This window comes from Hipposideros armiger, unplaced genomic scaffold, assembly GCF_001890085.2.
Source record: "Hipposideros armiger isolate ML-2016 unplaced genomic scaffold, ASM189008v1 scaffold_45, whole genome shotgun sequence".
NCBI lineage: Eukaryota > Metazoa > Chordata > Mammalia > Chiroptera > Hipposideridae > Hipposideros > Hipposideros armiger.
Window position 1 is genome coordinate 1,019,628 of NW_017731395.1, and position 22,732 is coordinate 1,042,359.

Sequence of the window (22,732 nt, forward strand, 5' to 3'; positions counted from 1 at the left end):
AGTACTATTTCCCCAAATTTTGAAAAGTAGAAAAATTAAAAACACATAAAAACTTGTGAAACAACCCAATAGCATGCCCTCCAAAAAAACAAAACTAGACAATTACTCATGTTAGACCTCATCCGTTTTTTAATCAAAATATTGTATTAGCCAACTTTTCTTGATTAAATTACTTTCCCTCTAGTTATTTTGTCACCAAATTATGTTATCACTAGAGGGGCTTCCAGTTTGAGTGGAGATAAAAGAGACTAGGGTTATGGAGCATAGCAGAATGTTCTGGGCTCCCTAACGTCAAGGAGATCAGAGCAAAATAGGAAAGCAAAAGATGACCTTAAAAAGAGAAAGCCTGTATTGAAGGATAACATACAGAAAAGAGCAAAAATCCTAATCCCGCAGCTCAGTTACCACAAAGGTCCAATATATACTTAATATGTAGGTTCTAATGAATGATTTCCATACAAGAAACCACAGGTTTACAAAACAAGACTGGGTGAGAGCCCCGTGGTCTGAAAATGAAGTGATCGGTGGATCTGGACACCAGATTGTGGCCAGCCAGAGTAAGGCAGCACAGCGTTCCTCCGTGAGGCAGTCAGTCCTGCACTTCGATAAAACTCAAAATGGCCTCATTTTGTGTGCTCAAAAATTCCTTCTTCAAAGACTCTTGGGAAATCAGTTTTTTGCAGAGCCCTGTGTAACACTGGGAAGGAAGTCTGACAAATGTTCTACTCTACTGGTATGTTTTCTTTCACAAAAGAAAATTTTCACTCAGTTGCCTGTTTCTGCAATGTTAAGTATTTTCCTTTGAGCCATTAATGGTCCTGGAAGTCATCTTTTAAACCCAAACTATGAAATCATTTTCAATTCAAACATCTGTGGAAGAACCAAGCAAGAGAAAAACGCTAGGCTTCCGGAGGGGGAAAAGGATATATATAATGGAAGATTTTCTAGGGAGGTGGTGCTCGTTAACGCATGCTTCACTATTTTTCTTAGGTCATGCAGGCTTCATTCGTATGTATAATAATACAGCTCAGAGTTTTTTGAAATTGTGTATTAGAAGAGTCACAATAGGGAGTTTTCAAATCGCTATGGAATTAGGGGTCCATTTCCCCTGCTCCCCTGAAAATAACTTTTGACAAAGTCACCCAGGAATCTCCTTATTAGAAATCCATGGGACCTCTCAGAGATTTGCACACTGCTCATCACACCTGTGATCCTGAAACCTCCTTCGGCCTTTGTGACACTCCTTTACAGACTTTTTTTCACTTATTCAGATATGCATGGATTGGTTGTGTAATCTGAGCCAGGCAAGAAATCAGGGTTTCTCAACTCTGGTTGCACCCCAGCTTTCAGAAACAAAACTAAACTAATGGATGTGCCCAGACACGTGCTGTAAAGATTCTGATTGGGTTGGTCTAGGACAGAGTTTGGGCATCCGTGTTCTCATGATCCCCAAATGACCCTAACATGTAGCCAGTGATGAGAACATACTGGAACACCTAGAGATCAAGAAAATGAGCACTGTTCTTGATGTGACGGAGCTTAAATTCTATTGGGGAGATAGATGCAAAAACAAACAGCCATGTATGTGTATAATTAAAGGTTCTAGTGCCATGAAGACCATGAACAGGGGACTTTGAGAAGAAAAATAGAATAGAGAATGTGGATGGGGTCGCCAAAGGTCTTTCTAAGAAGCTATATTTCCTGCGAATTTTTAAGGGTGAGTATAACTTGGTCAGGCAAATAAGCAGATTGACATTTTTGGTGAATTTGAGTCATGGAACAGCCTGAAATGTCCCGAGGAAATGAAAGAAAGCTTGTGTGGATGGCGTTGAGGGAGGGCTGGGGAGAGTGGCTGAAATGAGATGGGAACAGAAAAAAAAAAAAGACCCTTCTTAAGAAAGCATTAATTTTCTTAGGTGCTCTGAAAAGACACTGTACATTCTTTTAAGGGGGAAAAAATTGTTTTATCTTTATTTGTTACTCTGGCTTCCTAATAGAGGGTCAGAGAAGTTCAAGGCAGAGCAGATGGAGAGAGACTAAATATAAGTTAGAAGGACTTTAGTGACATGGTAATGGTTGTTTGGACAAGGTAGTGGCCGTGGATCTGAATTCAAGATGCATTGCGGAGGTAGAGTTAATAGAACTTGGTGGTGGGTTCGGCATAGGGATGGAGAAGGTCACTTATCATCAAGGTCTTGGCTTATCAGACTGAGAGCTGATGGCGCCATTTACTTTTCCCTCTAATATACTTTGTTTTGAGCAGTTTTAGGTTCACAGTGAAATTGAGAGGAGGTACTGAGGTTTCCCATAAACCCCGTCACTCCATACATCTATCTAGAGTTGCCTTATCTGGACATTTTACATCAATGGAAAGATACAATATGTGCCATTGCATCTAACTTCTTTTATTTAGTGTATTGATTTTGAGATTCTTCCATGTTATACCACGTATCAGCATTCCATGTCTCTTTTTTTTTTTAAAGATTTTTTTATTGGGGAATTGGGGGGATGGGAACAGTGCTGGGGAATTGGGGGAAGGGGAACAGACAAGTTGCTGTCGTCTTGTTCTTCAGTCTAGTTGTGGAGGACGTTGCTTCACTGGCCCAAGTTGGCACCATCATTGCGCTCTTCTCGGGTGAGGCAGATCAGTCGCCGGCTTCTGGACGGCCGCTCACGCTGGCTGCTGGCCGCTCACGGTAGCCCATGGCAATCCACTGCCACAGGGACTGCAGCCCACGCCGTCGCCGGCGACTCATGGCAGCCCAGCTCCAGGTGGAGCTGTTGTTCAGCATCTTAGCTGTGGAGGGCAGTGTCACTGGCCCTCATATGTGGGATCCGAACTGGGGCCCTCTGGCATCCCAAGCGAGTTCTTAACCATCGCGCCACTCGGCCGGCCCCCCATGTCTCTTTTTTGTTGAGTAGTGTCCCGTTCTATGAATTACCATATTCAGTTAATTTATTACATGATTGATGAACATTTTGACTGTTTTCCATTTTTGGCATCTTTAAATAATGTTGCTATAAACATCTGTATGCAAGTCATTGCGCGAACATATATTTTCATCTCTCTTGTGTAGATTTCCAGGAATGAAATTGTGTTTAACTTTTTTAACTTGTTTAACTTTTTTTACTGGACATTTTTTTTGTAAGGCAGTTTTAGGTTTACAGCAAACTTGAGGGGGACGTTGCCATATATTCTCTAGATTCTCTAGCCCCATATGTCATGATTGCCTGAAGTCCATAGTTTACATTAAGGGCTCATGCTGGACGGTGTATTCCATTTCACTCTCATCTTGTTTGTGTGGTTTCGAGGAGAAGTTGGCTGTAATTCTTACCTTTGCTCCTCCATAGATAAGGTATTTATCCCCTCTACTTACAAGATTCACCTTTGAATTTTTGAAGTTTGAGTACCTTGTGCCTACCTGTTTGTGTGTGTGTTTGTTTGTTTGCACTTATCTTGCTTGGTGTTCCCTGAGCTTCTTGGACCTGTGATTTGGTATCTGACAGTAACTTGGGGAAGTTCTCAGTCATCATCACTGCAAATGTTTCTTCTATACTTCCTCTCTCCCTTCTCCTCCTGGTATTTCTATGACATGTGAGACATACCTGTTGTAGTTGTCCCATCATTCTTGGACATGCAATTCCATTTTTATCAGACTTTTTTCTCTTTGCCCTTCCGTTTTGTAAGTTTCTGTTGATATATTCTCAAGTTTGGAGATTCTTTCCTCAGCCATGTTGGGTCTACAGGTAAATCCATCAAAGGCATTCTCATTTCTGTTACAATGTTTTTGATCCCCAGTATTTCTTTCCGATTCCTTCTTAGATTTCCATCTCTTTGCTTACATTGCCTATCTGTTCTTTGCATGCTCTCTATTTTATCCATTAGATCCTTAGCATATTAATCATAGTTGGTTTAAATTCCTGGTCTGATATATGCAACATCTCTGCCATATCCAGGTCTGATGCTTGTTCTGTCTCCGAATTCGAAGTGTGTTTTTTGCCTGTTTTCATGGAGTCTGTTTTTCTGTGGGCTTCGTGCAACAGTGGAACCTGCTTCAGACTTTCTCCTGAGTTTACCTTCTAAAGCAGAAGGTGGAAATCAAGAGATCCCATTATATGCAGAATTAAATGCAGTCTTGCAACCTTCCAGGGTTTAGAACCACTTTATCTTTGCAAGCTCATCTTTGACTACAGCCTCAGGCTTACACTGGCCAACATGATATTCAGTGAATACTAGTACTCCTATGTTTTCCCATAATATGACTTTATTTTACCCTTCTTTTGGCCTGGCATGCCCCCCCCCCACTCCCTGTTTGTTTTGTTTGTTTGTTTGTTTTTTTATTGCCAAAATTCTACTCATCTTTAGCACAAATTCAGATATTTTGTCCAGAGTTTTATAAATGATATACACTGTTACCACAGTCTTTGGTGTGTATACCTCTTTCACAACCATGATTAAAGGACATTTATTACAGGCTGGTTATGTTATTGTCAGTCACAAAATCATTCTCTTAATCTCATCCTCCCCACCACGGAGAAAGGCATGATGGGCTGATCGCTTTTTATTCATCTCTGTCTCCACCTTAGATACAACAAAGTGTTTCTAAGTTAGTAGATGCTCAATATTATTGAATTGAATTACTGTATAGAGAAAGGTATCTTAATTAAATTTCTTCATTTTAATCAACATTTCATGAGAATATTTTAATATATGGTAATAGTGATTACAATAGCAAAATGATGTATAAAAAAAATCATTTGTTACCCTAAAGAAGTCAGCTACATCTGGGGTCTGCATTTAAGTGACCCCTCTATAGTTTGACTCAAAGTATTTAAAAATTCTGTTTCTTAACTAAAAGAAGAGAAAAAAGCATTTGTAATCAGCAATAGCTTTTTTTTTTTTTTAATCTTGCTTTACGTAGATCTAAGTTCTATACCAAACATGTTCTTTGTGGGTCCCTGACGATTCCATGAAATTCTTATTCCTTCTGGGGTACTGTATCTGAGGTTAACACGATTATTGTCTGAAATGCAAGTGGCCGCGTAGCTGCTATAGCTGAGAAATGACCGCATTTCCTTTTAGTTCTCAGCAAGAGTAATTGAATGTAGAATATCTTTCTAAACACTGGATTGTGACAGTGTGTTAACACTCTGACTCTCTCCTAACAGCAGGGCAATTATTTGCTGAGTGGGGTTTTTATCAATCCCCTGGCGCTAGTATGTCCCGATAATTATGACGGAATGCATTGGTCAGCGTTGCTTCAGCGGTCCCTTCCCAGCAAATATTTCATTCCCAGTTCTCCGGCCCACTTTTCCTTTTCCTGTTATTAGAGATCTTTGCTACTCTTCTGTGCTTGCTCAGTGTCTTATTTCTTAAAAAACACTTTTTTTTAAAATTAAAACTTAAAACTCACACGTGTTTTACACAGCCCACCTTTTAAACTGTTTGACTCTCACCGTTATTCACAAATTCTGAATCACGGAGCAAGAAAATCCTTTTTGATTTTGTTCCTTTTCGGGGCAATCGGGGACTCCTGTTGCTGTGTAAGTGTCACCAGCAAAAGTAAAACTTGAATTGTCCCACCTACCCTGTATACTTAATAGTTCCTCATTCCTGGAATAAGCAGTGACTTGGAAATCATGAGAAATTTTTATGCTTATATTTTAAAATATGACATTGAAACACTCATAATTATACTTTGGGCATTATAGGTGCACACAGTCCTGTTTCAAGTTCTTTTTATTTTACAGAAAACTTGTTGAAAAAGTAAACCTCAATAACAAAGAGAAGGGAAAAAAAAATTAAACATAGCTTCCCCCAGGCAATTACAAAATAAAGGTCAGCGTATGAGTGGAAAATGACCATAAAAACCTTCTTTATGAAATAAAATAGCAGACGCTCCAAATATAAAAAAGCATATCCCTTTGTTTTCAAATCCATTGCATTTTTAAAGTACTTTCTCATAGAATGCTTAAGTGCAAGAACAAAAACGGAGAAGAAAAGAGCCAGTGGATAGATTGTTAGAAATATGGAATAGTTCGAATTATTAATGTAACGCTAAGGGTGACTGGGTAACAAATGGTACATTTGCTCGGTGTTCAACCTGACATAATTAATATTCTAGGTCATGCTTAAGTTCCCATGATGGAGGGTCTGGAGGGGGGAATTCAAGAAAAATATATATCTATTATATAACTCATTGCCTTTTTTTTCTTTTTTTTTTTTTGCTTTCCTTTTGACGAGTCAGAATCATAGCCTTTAAAAAAAATCAGTGCTTTCACACCTCATTTGCCGTATTCACCACTGGGCCACCAGTCAGCAGCCGGGCCTGATTCAGGGAGGTCAGTGAGAAGCTATTAGCAGAGGCCTCTCCTGAGATTTCCTGGGTCTTATTGAGTTGAATGTTAGCATGACAGTACTGCAAATAACTCAGTTGTAGGCTTTTTTTTTTTAAACAGTTAGCACAGATTTCCCCATAGTGTTGGTCACTCTAGAAAATTATTGCTGAAAATGAAGTCCCAAAAGCTAGCTTGGCAGTAGCCCTTCTAAGTTGTGAAAAATGTGAAAACTGAAAAATATGTCCTAGTCTCTTAGGATTCACTTTGTCTTTTGTGACTCGTAGTTGTATTTTTAAAAAAATCAACAACAAACCATTATTCACAAGTGGATTACAAATTATGAAATACAGCAATTGAGACAATAGTAAGTTAGGGTGCTTTTATTTACTTGAAGAATAATAATTACATGAATACTGTATCAATCTAAATAAATAGGGTATTTGCTTGCTGTAGGGCTTGAGGGGAGGCTGGAACGTGGTCATTGATGTAAGTTAGCAAATGTATGAAATTAATTTCTAAAATACTGACACCTTGAAGATTTTAAATGATACATTTTAAATTCAATTAAAATATATTTTCTATCTATATTTGATTTAAATTGCAAAGAGAATACACATGAGGAGGCCTCCATATAGGTTGCAAAATATAATTTAAGAAAGCTATCATGTCTACTGATCGATTTGCATTTCCCATCTAGCCTGTGTATACATGTGCATGCAAATGGCGAAGATCAAAGAAGATTTCTAATGCGGGTAAAGTTAATAGCTGGTAGCAGTTATTCAGGTAGATAGATATTTTAAAGCATAAATTATAATCTAGTTAGATTGTATGTATTTTACTACTTAAATCCGTAAGGTTGTGGAAATGATAAACTAACAGACTTCATTTAACTAGATCATCACTAAGCAGAAGGGTGTTTTCTTATATCTCTTTCAGACACTATGTAGATTTTGTTATCTTTTATGTCAAAACAGTCTTTTTAATATAATATTTGTTTTTTTCCTCATTACAGTTGATACATTCTCATTGTAGAAAATCATCCTGAAAATTATCTTAAAATATTACCATCCACTCAAAACTTACTTTCGGCTGAATGCTGTTTTGAATATATATGTATATATATTTTCTTTTATTAAGATCATTTAACTATCTGTTTATATATCCACCTTATTCTGTTAATATATTTAATATTATAGTAAGAGAATGTTAACATAACATTAAAAATGGTGTATAAAATTGCCTATAAATTCCCAACAGATTTTTTTGGTGTTTGTTTTTTTTTGTATAAATTGTAAAGAGGTAAACACATCTCAAAGAAGAGCCAATTCAAAATATTTTAAAAATATTTAAATACGTTTACATTAACTTTGATCTAATAAAATTCAGCTCTCAATTATAACATAGGTGAGTTGGTGATGACTCAAGTAGATCTGTGATAATTTCGTGTCAGTCACAATGTGCTCAAAGCAAATTGAAACACTTGAAACCTACATAATTTTACTAACCAATGTTCACCCCAATAAGTTTAATAAAAAATTTTTAAAAAGAAAGATAAAAAGGTATATAATCTATAACTTCTTTGAAAGAAGGCATAGGATTTTGAAATAAACCTCAAACATTCTACGAAGATATTTATGCGTCTTTGGAAAGCAAGAGGGAAAGAGGTTTCATGGGCCTTTCTGAATGGTGCATTGTTAATCTAGGATGAGCAGTTCACATTCATTTTTTGACGGCCTACTATGTATTCTGCTAGGCCCTGGGGATGCAAAAATACCTACACCAGAGCCCCTGTGCCCAGCTGCTTGGGTGGGGAAGATTGACACACACAAAGATAATTATGAAACAATGTGATAGGTATTGTGATAGAGTTATCCTCAGGCTATTAAGGAGGCATTAGGGATAGGGAACTGAATCTAGTCTGAGTTGGTATTAGATAGAGGTGGACACTTATTGTTGAAAGTGTTGGGCTAGAAATATAAAATTTTCTAGGATAGTTTTTCAAAGACAACTATCCTAGTTAATCATAATACTTTGGAACTGTTTATTCCAGCAGGTAAATATAGCAACCAGAAATATTTATGGATGTGATGGTGGCATAAGAGGAAAGCACATTTTCAAGAAAAACAGGTTCAATAGATGCATTCTTTATATTAGAGTGTCTACAGAGCAACCCAACAAGTCATATTGTCCTTTAAAATGTAACTTTTCCTTATGAATATGCATTTGTATATATTAAAAGAGTATCAAAATGTGGTTTTATATTCAAATACCATTGAATTATCACAAAATGGACATCTGCTGAACTTGAATTTAACATGTGTCATATATACATCTATTGAACCTCTGCTGCATAGCAGGTGTTGTGCCAAGTAAGTCTTGACTATTTTGACACAGTGTGACAAGGTCAATGATAGAACAGCAAGGGTAATGTGACACTACAGAAGTACAGTCTCAAACCACATGAATACAAAATACAGGACATTATTTTGAATGATACTATAGCATGTATGTGTGTGCCTATGTATATGCACTTTGATTATTATTTTAAAGTACTTGAAACAGCTTCCATTAATTAGGTTGTGTAATAAATAATTACTCAAGCAATCAAATATTTATTGAGTCCATATTTTGTACCTGAAACTGGTTCAAACATTATATATTTGAGTTTGTGTGAGTGAATATGTGATTTACAGATACGGTTACATGTACATATGTATAGTTAATAGTTAGAATATAAAATGAATGACTTCAGGTCCTGCTGCTTATTTTTTTCATAAGTACAATGATGGAAAATAGGTCCTGTGTGGCAGATAGGAGCTATATAGCTCAGCAGTTTTTAGCATATTTAGTCTTCAGCCTCGAATGATTCTGAAGTTGTTGGTCTGGAGTGAAGACGAGGCACGTGTATTTTGTCATCTTCGATAAATCTGAAATTCACCTCTAGTTTCAGAACTATTTTAGGTTTAAAATAGTCCTAAAACCAATGAAGACTTTTCGGGTTCCACTTCAGCTTCCTTTTATTTTGTGTGAAAATGAAAGATAAAGAAATCAAAAATAAGTTCTCTTTCTTTAGATTCCAGGTATATACAATTCGCCGTTCAGAAAGGAACCGGATCCGTGGGAGCTGAGACTACAAAAGGCAAAGCCTCTAACGCCCCGGATGCCTCAGGTGAAGCCGAGGCGCTCCATCCACCTTAGCAGCTGGCTGGCGAGTACCAGTGCGCGGTCCTTTCCGCGCTCCGACGTTCTGCCGCCCATTGACAGGAAACAGTGTCAGGTACTCATTGTCCCTGTATGAGAATCCTGCCTATCATGGTATCCTCGCTGGGTTATTTTTCTTTGTTTGCTTGTTTGTTTTTAAGTTAGTGTTGTTTTGTCTTTGTGACAAAAGAGGAAAATTATTTTTTTAACATAATCTAATTTGAAATAATAAATATAAAGTATGTTTAAAATATGCATCAAGGAAGTAATCAAACATTTCTCTGGCAGTGAACTTGATTATTTTCACAATGAAGGTAACACACAGGGTTTGGACCTAGGATCTAGCCTTTTAACATAAAAAGATTGTTATGGCAATCTTTGTTTTATAAATTGTTGCTAGAAAAATCAAATATATTTAATTTAACCTCTCATCTGATGATCCATATCTTTATATACAATTGTAAACATAATTTAGGTTTGAGTGATTTAAAAAGCGTAAATTAAAGCCCAAAACAATACAAGATTCAAGCAGAGACAAGACGTATCTTCTCTATGGATTGGAATAATGCAGGATTGGCAAATGACTTTCTAGGGCTAAAGGTGGATTGGGATGTGTTGGGTGATGATTGTCACTGTTTGGAAAGCACCAGAGAGCCGCAGTTCCATCTCTTCATCAGCATTTAAACTGGACTAGACAACTGCCACCAGGTAGCATCAAGCCAGAAGTGGATTTATTTTCGGTTCACACTGCCAAGCTCCCCAAACTCCTAACTATTAGTTCCCTGCAAACGGTTGCGTCTGTTACTCTTTTGCTGTGCAATCAGTTACTCCAAAACCTGGTGGCTTAAGCTAACACACAATTTTTTACCTCACCATTTCTGTGGGTCAGCATTGTAGGTACAGCTTAGGTGAGTGCCTCCAACTTAAGATCTCTCCGAAAGGTGCATTCCAGGTGTCAGGCAAGGCTGTGATTCCATAGGGAAGCTCAGCTGTGCAGAGAATAGGGTGGGGAGACCCATTTTCAAGGTCACGCTGATGATTGGTAGTTTTTATGTCTTCAAACATGGCAGCTGGCTAAAAAAGAGTGAGAGCTCTCAAAACAGAAGCCACACCTTTTTATGACCTAATGCCACAAGTGACATCCTATTCTGCCATGTCCTGTTTCTTAGACACGAATAAGTCTGGTCCATACGAGGGCATGCATACCAGGAAGTAGGGATCCCAGGGGCCATCTTAGAGACTGCCTTTCACACACTCACCCATTTGATCAACCTTGTAGTAAGACAACCTGCATTCTATGCCATAAAATAATTATTGCTCTAATTATTTGTGGTGTTTTGTGTTTCTGCTCTCCGTAATTGGGTCCCTAATTCCCTTTATTTGTGCATATTTGGTCTCTCAAAATTACTAACAAATAATTAGTACTATTAACGGATGGTTTATACTATATTATAGAAAGAGCTGTAAAAAAAGACTGAAAAATCTATAAAGATAATTTTCCCCCTGGACTCTTTCTCTTTTTCCTCCTCCCTAACTCATTTTATAAGAAAATCTTTTTATATCAATATTCTTAATTACCTTTAAACTAATCTATTTATCAAAAAAAAAAAGACATAGAAGATAAAAATTCTTCCTGTTTTTGAAATAAAGTGGCAAGCAAGATGGAATTGAGCAAGGGAGCAAATAGAGATAATGGGAAATATTTTAATTTATTTTGGAACATGTCTTTAGAGTATGGTTTCATTGTTCCTTTCAAAATATGGGTTATAACAGTATTCCAATAAAGGCATTTAAAATAGTTTTAAAGTCAAATATAAAATGAATTTTATATTATAAGTAACTAAATTGTTTGCCATTTGACTTATGCAAATTACTGTTTCTATTAATGCAAGTAATGGTTTTATATAATGCCATCAGAATGAACAATGCATGCATAGTTATTTTATAGAGAAAATAACTCTAGTACCTCCATTTCATGTGTATCAAGTGTCCAATGGTTGCTAAGTATCAGATAACATTGGATATTGAATATTTAATGTTCCATATTTCATGCTATATTCACAGGAATAGGTGTAGGTACTATGTGGCATTTGTAGAGTAATTCTACATGCAACTAATTAGGACATGTGAAAATTATATGGAATTAATATGTTTTGGGCATATACATGTTTCTGTGTTGGGAACACTCTAGAGGTCATTCAAACCAAACTGCCACACTGTGACCAATATCCACAATGCTAACCATGATGCATTTAATATTAGCTTATATGGGTTTTATAATATTGACATTTCACATTAGCTTCACTGCTTTGATTTTTTTATGCTTTCATAATATGGCTTATTTTATACTGGTTTGTATTTACTCTTCATCCCTATTAATGCACTTTTTTCAATACATCCACTTTTATTACATCACATGGCTCCCCCATGCCATTCTGTTTATATGTACGTTTATACACATATGTGTATTTAGTATAACTGGAATGAATATGAGACATATTATACATATAGCTATATAAAAGATATATGTGGACAATATGTATGTATATATATATATATATATATATGTGTGTATATATATATATATATATATATATATATATACCCATGTGGAAAATACAAATATATATATTTATATAAATATATATGTATACATATATATATTTATATAACATGTAGAAGATATATATGTATGATCATATATGATGGGGTGTTTTCTAAAACCAATGACCAGTTCCCTGATTCTCTGGCTACCAACTGGGTGTCCAGCAATTCAACCAGTTAGGAAAACTCTATTAAAATTGTAATACTCAATATATATCGATAACAAAAGATGAATCACGTCACATTTGACTTTTGCAATTACAAGAGGTGCTCAAAGTGGTTACCACTGCAGTGATTTTAATACAGCATTTTTCCTTTCTTAAAACGTGTGTACATTTTTTTGCCACCCTCTGTGTATAGCATATAATATGAAGATACAGAAAATATATATACATTTATATAAATATATATGTGTATTTATGTATGGAATATAGTATATATATAGAAGATTTTGTATGTATTATATATGAATATATACATATATACACATACATATGTGTACGCACACACACACGCACGCAAATTGCATTTATCTAGCATACCAAAAATTAATGATCCTTACTAATTTTTTTTCCCTGTTCCCTCCTTTTTTCTTTTTTGTCCTTCTTTTCCTCTCTCCTTCCTTCCTATTTCTGGTCCTCCTCCCACCCCTCCACCCCATCTCGTCCTCCCTTCCTTCGCATTCTTCCGTAATCCATCTTTCTTCCCACCTTATCCTGTCTTCCTTTGGCTCTTTCATTCTCTCTGTCTTCCCTTCTTTTTTCTTTTTCTTTTTTCTCTTTTTTTGTTTCCTGTTTTCACAGAATGGGATTTTTAATATTGTGGACTAAACTGCATTTTCTATATGTAAGCTAATAATAAAAAGGTATATACAACATTGAGGAGATATATATGCCATAGCCCAGATGATAATATTTATACTCTGACAGCCTGTCTGTACTTGTGGAGTAAATTTCTTAAATGTGTGAGACAATTGTTGTAAGTTTAAGAAATAACTTCATTGTTATTTAACCTTTGAGAAAAATTTTAAAATGCCAGATGACTGTAAAATACCATGGGCTATTAAGAATGTAAATATATTACACTCATAATTAGGATTTGGTTGGAGGCAAAGGAAGTCAAACTTTGGTAAACTACAATAGCTAGGAGTCCAAGGAGATGTACAGTTTCAAGTTGAGGCCTGGATGGTCTGGGCTTTCTAAGGATCACTATTTGGAAATGAGTACAGTAAGCAGATCTGAAGTTTGAAGCTATGTCCAAAATCTGATCCCATGTCACTCCAGACATGATTGATATAAGTGATCACTTGGGATGTAACAGGCAGTCAGTCTACCAACAGAAATGCAAATTAACAGCACATTCTCTTTGCTTTGGCAAAGAGAACCCGGACAGTACCAGGGAGGAGGGCTATTGCGCTCAAAGGCAAGACACTGATTGTCTTTAAGATAGAAACATAGGGACCGGGCAACTGAAAGACATAGAAAGATGGACATGATTACAGGAGGATCCGTGTCACAAAGGCTGTAGTGAACCTCCAAAGGATGACTTGAGTCTGTTTTTAGTCTAAATTTTGCTGCTCAGGTAAGGTGCCTCCCCTTTCATGTCCCAGTCTCATTGGAAACAGTAAGTCACAGAACAAGTAGTGGGGTTAGCCTACAAATGGATATGTGTTGTGCTGATACACCAACAAATGTTAGAAGGCAGAGCTTGGCTGCCGAGAAGACCACTACGCCTTGAGAATACTGACCCCTTCAAAGTCAGAACCTTGGCTGTTTGCTTATACTCGTATATTTGATGCTGCTACTCTTTAAAATCTTTTTCAAACTCCTCTTGAAACTAATAATAATAGTAGTGAAAATAATTATAAAGCCTTCGGTATCATTTTTGAGTATTGACTGTGTTTTAAGTACAATGCTAAGTGTTACATTATCTTAACTTATGTTAAGGGCAATTTTGTGAGATAGTTATTATTCCATTATGTATACATGAGGAAGAAAGGTCTAGAGCAGTAATTTGTCCCTGATAAAAAAAACAAATATTAACTTTTAAAACAGAATTGGTCAAAGTAAAAGATTAAGAACCTCTAAAATATATGTGTGTGTGTATGTATATGTATATGTATATACATATATATGGAGATGATAGATAGATAGATAGATAGATAGATATAGATACATCCCCATGTAATTTTTTAATAGTGAACTTGGAACCATGTTACTGTATCTTTAAAAAGTAAAGTTCCAATAAAAATCCATTAACTACTTTCAAATATAACAATCCTCCTGTCCAGCTGTGAAAAGTACTAGATGATACTTATTTGCCATTTGTGTTATTTACGGTCCATGACTTTTATGGTAACTGGTTCCTATTATTGGTTTCTATTAATGTAAAACATAAGTGAACATAAATGAGGCGTGAATCATTTCTTTTTATTAGCCCACAGTCTTCACTCAGTGCTTGCAGTAACTCCAGCTGTGTCTTGTTAGTGATAACCTATTTAAAGAAGAGATCTTTTAGGATAAGGAATATGATTAGAAATTTTTGTCCATTTTATATCACTTCTCTCCTGCACAATAGTATTGAAAAAAGAAAACAATATGTAATTGATGGCACAGCAATATCTCAAGCCACCTATGATTTGTATTGTGCTCTATGTGATACTAATTAGACAGCCAGTGGATCCTAGTGACTAGTATAAGTAACTACTAATTTAAAGGTAGGATATGTTATAAATCATTTTTTCACAATTGCAGCTTCTAGAGTTTCATCTGCTATATATTTGTGTGATTAATTGGTTGCTATTATATCAAAGTTATTAAGCAATAAAATTTAGAATTTTAAATAAAGAACATTTAAAATAATTAAAAATAGGGCCCATCTATGTTTTGGGAGACAACTAATTAACTATAAGATTTGACATTCACTTAAAAGCTTTATTTTAATGAAAAAACACTTGCTATCCTATTTCTGTTTTTTGGTGTACTCTCTGGAGGCTATGCTCTGGATCATTTTTAATATCTTATTCAAAAAGAAGAGCATTCTTTTAAAATTATGTTAGAAGAAACATGCTTTTTAAAATTAGAAAGTAAAGCAACCTATAACTACAAGTTTACCAGTTCGAGCATAAAAAGTCTTTTGATGTGAGGACAGTTCTGCTTAATTTAAAATAATTTAATATAATCACTTATAGTTGTGTGAACGTTTCTTGAAGATGTGTATTCTTATGTCATGTATTTTCTAAATCAGGAAAAAACATATTGTTCCTTTAAAATAACTTAGTAAACTTGCTATTCTTTATAGATATTCAATAGCCCTGGTCATTAATAATATGATAAAAAAAATTCTCCATAATAAAATATTTACCTCATCCTTTCTTATCAGGGACCCTTCCGTGACATCGCTGAAGTATTGAAACAACGCTACAAGCCTTTGGAGCCAACTTTGCGGATGGAAGAACCAATCAGCGAGTTGAAAGAGGCCAGAGAGGACTTCAGAAGACAGGAACGGACCAAAAACATTCATGACAATATGTGAGTTCTCAGCTAGAAAAAATAGCTGTACCATGTTTGGTGCCGGAAGCTATCTAATATTTCCTATTTCCTAATATTTTAGCTGTGAGAAAAGGTAAAGTTGCCATTGACCTATCAGAAGCAACCATTTTTAAACATGCAAATATTTTAGGTAAGGTCCACATTGATGACAATATTGGTATGTTGTGTGTGTGTGTGTGTGTGTGTATTTTATCACACCAGCCATATTGGAGTAGGGGAGCGCCCTACTCCAGTATGACCTCATCTTATGATATCACTATCTTTAATATGTTCTTTATATATTTTTTCCTTTTTTTTCTCTCTTTTCAACATGTTCTTTAAAATAAGCATAGGAAGTAGAACAATAATATTTTACACATAAAGTATGGATTACAGAGGGGTCTTTTTGGAAGCCATCTTAAAGCTTTAATTGTTTGTTCTTGTTCTTAAAGAAACTCACTCCATTTTTCTCAGACCTTATTGAGGGAAATGATTTTCCTTAATCATACGTCCTTGTGAAGCCAGGATATTACATAAGCAATTAGTAAGTAATCGCTGAGTAACTTTTATGTGAGAAGCTCTTAGCTAGATGTTGTGAGAAATATTGTCAGTAACTGTTTACATGTCAGGAGTAGTTCCAGGCCCTAGCGAGACTGCACTGAGGAAAATAGACAGTCTGTGCTCTAATGGACCTTCTGTGCTTCTAGCTCGAAACTGAACCAGAAAATCCTAATCAAATTCTGAGGCACGACCATAGGTAAGCCATTCAAAATGGCCACGTGTGTGTGAAGGACCATAAGTGCCATGATTTTTTATTTTTCTTCATGTAGGGTTTTCTCTGATCTCTGATGATCTAGGTTTTGATAGGGAAAAGAAGAGAAATGATAAAAGCAGGTTGATTGTATGAAAAAACAAAAAAGTAATGGTAGGAAAAGCTCACTGGACAATGAGAAGACTGATTTGACAGAAACTAATTTTTACGTGAAATACGGTAGAAAGAACAATTGTGTGAGTCTTCAGGGCGAAGGGTTTGAGGGTTTATCGGTAGATAATGGAGAATTATTCAGTGCTTTTGAGTAAGAGGATGTTATAAAAAGAGCGTGAATTTGTTGATTGAGAGACAGGTGTGTTTAAGAAAAAATATGCTGCAGGGACTGAAACCCATTTGGGGACCATTGCAGTCATTTTGGTGGAAGTGGTGGGATAGAACTAAAGTGACGGCAGCGTTCTATATGCCACTCTTTCTTTACTTTCTTCTTTCTTTACTTTCTCCTTTGGACACATAATCTCTCTGATCGCTTCTGTTTGGAAGACTTCAACTGCTACCTCTATGCCAATGATCTCTACTCTCTAAATCTCTAAGGCCTTACTCCTGCATTCCAGATGTATATTTTCCACTGCCATCTTTGTGTGCATCTCCACCAGATGCCCCAAATTCAGCATGTCCCAGTCGGCCCTGATTTTTTTGGCCATGAGTGCACTTTGCAGCACCAACCATCTGCCTAGGGAGGGACTTGTGAGTTACCCTGTTCTCCTCGTCTAGCACTGTGCTGGTCCTCAAATCCTGTCTTTTAAATATCTCTCAGGCTCAGCCTCTTCTCTTCCTGCCTACTGATACTCAAACTTAGGCACTTCCAATGTCTGCTTTTAATTGCCCAGCCTTACTCCCGTTCAGCGTGTTACCATAACACCAGAGAAATTTAAGCAAGCAGTTATTCAGCCAGAATGCTTTCTCATGGCTTGTTATCAACTCCAGGAAAAAAACGTAATTCCTTATTTCAAGATACAGGCCATTCAGGATCTGACCCAGGCTCCTTTCCTCAGCAAATCTTCGTCCACGTTCTATAGGAAACTCTGCTCTCGAGCGGCTGAGACGCTCCCATCCCGCTTTCAGCTCATGTTTTCTTCTGCTTCCATGAAGGAATTTTCTACCTCCCTGCTTTATTCAATCTGCTCAAACCCACTTGAAAAAGAATAAAAAAGGATGGCTTACTTTTTAAAAACTTTTTAATAAACACGATATTTATTGTAAAAACTTTAAACATTGTAAAGCGGAAGACCCTCCGGTATGTGTTTTAGAGGCACTGGTGTTAACCACTTATGTCTTACCCAGACATTTTTTTTTTGGCATAAACAATTAAATATGTATATATTATTTTAAAATAATACGCTATATTATTTTAAAAAGGCAAAATGTTATACACACTGTACTTCCTCTTTATAGGAGATTGCAGTCAGAGAGAATTTTAGGGTTTTTTTCAGAGGGTATTTTAAGGACTATTTTCAGATGTGAAATGGGACAGTGCAAGTTGCCTAGATCAGTGGGGAAAGAAGTCGTTGTTATTAGAAGGCGGGAGAAATGGAAGGCCACAGTGGCACCAGAGCTTTCCAAGTAAGTGTTTAATTTACCCATCACAATGGCAGAGATGGAAAAGAACAGGTGATCATAAATCAGGTGATACAGGCTTCCGTAAAGTCTTCCGAGAGTAGCTGAGGTCCTTTAAGTTAATATCTTCTATTAACTGTAAACATCGTGGCTTAATCCTGGAGACTATAATTCCGCAGGCTACAGCCATATCCACAATGGAGTGGTGGTAGGACATGGCGATAGAAGCCAGCGTCCATCTGTGTTCTCCGAGGCAGAATAACAGCCCCTCCAGAGCTGACACCCTCATCCCAGGCTCCTGTGACTCTGACCTTCTATGATAAAGAGGACTTTGCTGATGTGGTTAAGGCTTTAAAATTGGGGAGTCTGTCCTGGATTATCTGGGTGGGCCCAGTATTTTCACAAGTGTCCTTAAAAGTGGAAGAGGGAGGCAGAAAGGTATTTGACTCCATCAAAGGTCACAGGGATGCCATTGTGACAGGGACTTTGAAGATGGGAGGAGCGGGCCACAATCAAGGAAAGCCGGCAGCCACTAGGAAATGGGAAAATTAAAGCAATGGATTCTCCCCTGGAGCCCCCAGAAGGAATGCAGCCCTGCCAGAGCCTTGATTTTAGCCCAGCGAGACCCATTTCCAACTTCTGGCCTCCAGGATGCTAAGCTAATAAATTTGTATTCTTGAAGCCATTAAGCGTGTGGCGATTTGTTACAGCAGCAATAAGAAACGAATACGAATGTTCCTCAATCAAGGAGTTACCTTGCTAGATCAGGCTTTGGTGTTCAGATGAATTATGAACCTGAGCCACACTTGACGGAAATCCGTGGACCCGCAAGGATTCATGATTCTCCTGCAGGTTGAGGGTGTGGGCATTTAGAGGATTAAAGAAACTCGGACTGTGCCTTGAGCTCCCCTATCAAGAGACGTTTATGATTGACTCATATTGTAAGGATATTGTATTTTGAACTGGTACAGGCTTTCGTAAGGACCTGAGTTCAGACAGCTCAATAGCTGTCTCTACATCTTTTTAAAAAATAAAAGGTGTTAATTTTTTGATAGTTATTGGAGGGGTGGCCAGGCTTTACAACCTCTTCAGGTCTTCTGCTGGGCCTGAGAATTAAATTGCCATAAGACAGATTAACAGGACGAAAGCATACAGATTGATTTAAGTTTCACATGATGCAGGTGCCCTCATAAGGAAGTGAAAACCCAAAGACGTGGCAAACCCTAATGCTTACGTATTAGGTTGAGCAAAGACCAGCAGTTGTTTAAAAAGTAACTAAAATATTTGGGGAGGTCAAAGGAAGATAAAAGTTATTTAAGGTCTGTTGGTACAGAGTTCTCTCGGCCTTGACTCCCCCATATCTGATGATAAGAATGTTTTCCCCCTCCCCGCAGAGGAAAGGCACCTGTCATATGGGAGTGTTAGCTCCTGATTTTAGGGTAAAAAGCAGAGCCCAGGTCCCTTTCCTTGGACCTGTTGTTTTCAAGTACCTCTAGCTCAAAATACTCCTCTGCCAAAGTGGCATTATTGGCGGTTGTGTTCTGCCACCCTTCATTGTGCAGAGTAGGTGAGATGAGAGACACCCTTGGAGCATTCAGCGGCAAAGCGGAACCAGCAACTCAATTTCTTGAGCACCTACTGTGTGCTTAGTAGCTACAAATCTTATGTATTTGCCTTCACTTCCCTCAGATTCACCATCCAGCTCAAGCAGAAGCCTTGGTAAACAAAAGAGTGCTCATTTTTCAACCCTTTAAATATTGTTTCTAGTTAAGTATTGGTACCATTTCATAGACAAGCACCATAGAAAAAATGTAGGAAAGGTTAAGAAATGAGATCTTCAAAACAGTTTTTAAAAAGGGCGATTGAAAAAAAATGGGATATATGTATATAGAAGAGATCTGGGTTCCACTTATCACTAAAGAACGTTGGTAAGGAAATTTACTACCTCTCCAAACTTTTTTTGACTTTTGTGATTTTTTTTTCCAAACACTTTATAGACCTTTCCAATTTGCATATTTTCTGAACTGTTATTGTATTATGATAAATAGGGATTATCATATATTTTCAGAGAATGTGTTCTTAACAATTCAACTTTTAATTTGTGCCTCTTCCATTTATTTTAATTACTAGCACAGTGTGCACCATTTATTAATCAGCACAGCCTTTTTAAGTTAACATACCGAATTAGCTAACCCCATTAACACAGAATACTCCAAACAAGCAGTAATAGGAGAGGTAGTTACTGTGCAAATCGCATTACACATGCGGGTGCTCCAGGGCACAGTTAAGCATGATTACCCTCTTTTGATCCGGTATCCCTCTGCCTCTCCCAGCTAATTTCCAGTGGAAATTTACAAAGTGCTGCCTTCATTTTTCCAGCTTAATTTTTCTAATGAAGTTCTGGTACTTTGTAACACTGGGGATACAGATAATAAGGCTGTATATAATTAAGAAGTTCTAGAATTTGTCTACAAAAGAGCCCTTTATTAGTTTGGCGGTATAGTGAGAGCTGTGCTCTCTTTTTTTGTCCACTGTTTCCTTGAAAAGAAAAAAAAGTGTAGTTGTTTTGTTTGTTTGTTTTAAATACATGACCCCAGAGTACTGGAATTCCATTATTATGGACAGAAGTTTAAAGAAATTTAAAGATTTATAACATCCACATAATGGTGATAATTTGGAATACTTTTAGTGATATACCTGAAAATATTATGAACGTTTTCAGTGTATGCAATCGGACAAGTCATAAAAAAGACACTTGCAGTCTTTTTAGTTAGATTTTTGTCATATCCTAAGCACTCTTCCTAACGTATGCTAACTAAAGCTTTGCCAATTGATTTTCAGTCAATTTGTGAAGCATATGGATTTTCTTCGTGAAAGGCAGTCATTTTATGGCACACTCACATCCTTATGTTGGCATGGCATTTATACATCCTGGATTGTCCTGTTTCCATCTAGGGTTTAAAAGAAGGTGGGGTGGGGGGGGGTGGCAGTCAGAAGAGGATTGAAGGTTGAGCAGAAGTTTGCCAGGCAGAGCAAGGAGACTGGCCCAGGGGAAGTGGCCTGGACAAAGCCATCTCTAGGTTCCAAAGTGTATAGCTCACGGGGGTTTCGGTTTGCTGTCTGTGGTATCTTGAGAATCTTAGCTCCTAACTTTGGTACCTTGTGCAAAGTGGCAGCAATGATATATAAAGCATAGGTAGAGCCGTATGTCCTACGATAAAGTATTTGCCCTTTACCATGTAGAGAGAGTGTAAAAGCCTCACAGTGTTTTAATCGCCAGATTGAAAGCATCCGATAGCTTAGAAACATGGCTTTGTTAGCTATGTCCATGGTGAACAAATGGAAGTCACTGGTGATGGAGACCAGTTAGGAGGCCGTTGCCTTAGTCCAGTTCAGAGACAAAAGGACATTGGCAGTAGCACAAGGACATTGGTGGTGGAGGGGAAAATAAATGTTGACAAAAACCCTATACACCCTAAATCAACCTGATTTAGGGGGCAACCTGATAATGGTGTGGATGGTGTGGTCAGGCGCACAGGTGTGTTTCGGATCAGTGTCTTAGAGCTTTCTTAGTTGCAAAAAACAAAGATCCATTCAAGGCAGCTCAAAAAATTAAGGGTGTGTTTGAAGAGATACATCAAGGAATCTTCTAGAAATATGAGGCCTCCTGTACGAGGAGAAGCATATACCATTATGTAGTCTGACCATCTATTGACAGTTTCCTCTGATGACTTAGTACTTTGCCTCTTTAAGGACTTTGCCTGTTTAACCTGCATGAAAGCATTTATGTCCATCCTCAATCAAATACTGCTTCTATGATGAAAACTATTTTAGATGTACCTTTTCAGCCAAGTTCCTGGGATGAGCCCTAGCTCTCACTCCTGTATCCCCACTTACGAGTCCCTGTCGCGTCAATGTTGTTGATGATTGGCATGAGAGGGGCTGCTCATACACCAAGCTCTTGATTAATGCAGCTTATGGTCTTTTGAGCATTTTCCATGATTTTGCCATAAGAACAAGCAAAAATAATAGGCATTGCCACTCTGTGTGGCATACAAGATAAAGATAAGACAGTGAAATGCACAAAACCTTATTTGCTATGCTGTCATCTCCTTACATTACAATTTCTTATCTGTAAAGTGTAAGAGGTTTAAACACCAGAAGCCTGAATCAGTTTATACCCAGTCTGAAATGACGGAATAGTGTTTTTGTTTCTCTTTTCCCACTTGATAAGGGTGATGGTAAGAATCCTGTAGGTATTTCATAATTAATAAATAAGAAAAAATATCTCCCAATAAACGGTGGAAAATGTCAGATGTATCTTGGTATTAAAGGATCACAAGGCTTGTTTAATGACTAAATTTTAAGGTAGTAGTAGAGAAATTAGTGTGGGTTAAAGTGGGACAATCACATTGCCTAGGTAAGCTGAGTGTTAAGCTAGATTTTGAAAGTTGAATAGTGTATGGATCTGCATTTCAGGAAGAGGAGCATGGATGGACAAAGGCAGAGGTCGGAAGGAAAGATAGAAAGAAAGAAGGAAAGGAGGGAGGAAGGAAAGTAGGAAGGAGGGAGGAAGGGAAGGAAGGAAGGAAGGAAGGAAGGAAGGAAGGAAGGAAGGAAGGAAGGTAGGAAGGGAGAGAGAGAGAGAGATGAAGGAATGGAAGAAGGGAGG

At 37.2% G+C, this 22,732-nt stretch overlaps 1 protein-coding gene across 2 annotated transcripts in view; it reads left to right on the plus strand.

Annotated features, from left to right (window-relative positions):
• SPATA17 (spermatogenesis associated 17) overlaps positions 1–22,732 on the plus strand; it is a 120,745-nt gene that overhangs the window by 59,277 nt on the left and 38,736 nt on the right. For both annotated transcript variants that reach the window (XM_019639601.1, XM_019639602.1), the window contains 2 exons: positions 9,413–9,616; positions 15,526–15,674. In XM_019639601.1, the coding sequence (XP_019495146.1) occupies positions 9,413–9,616; positions 15,526–15,674 (353 nt within the window). The remainder of the gene's footprint in view (positions 1–9,412; positions 9,617–15,525; positions 15,675–22,732) is intronic.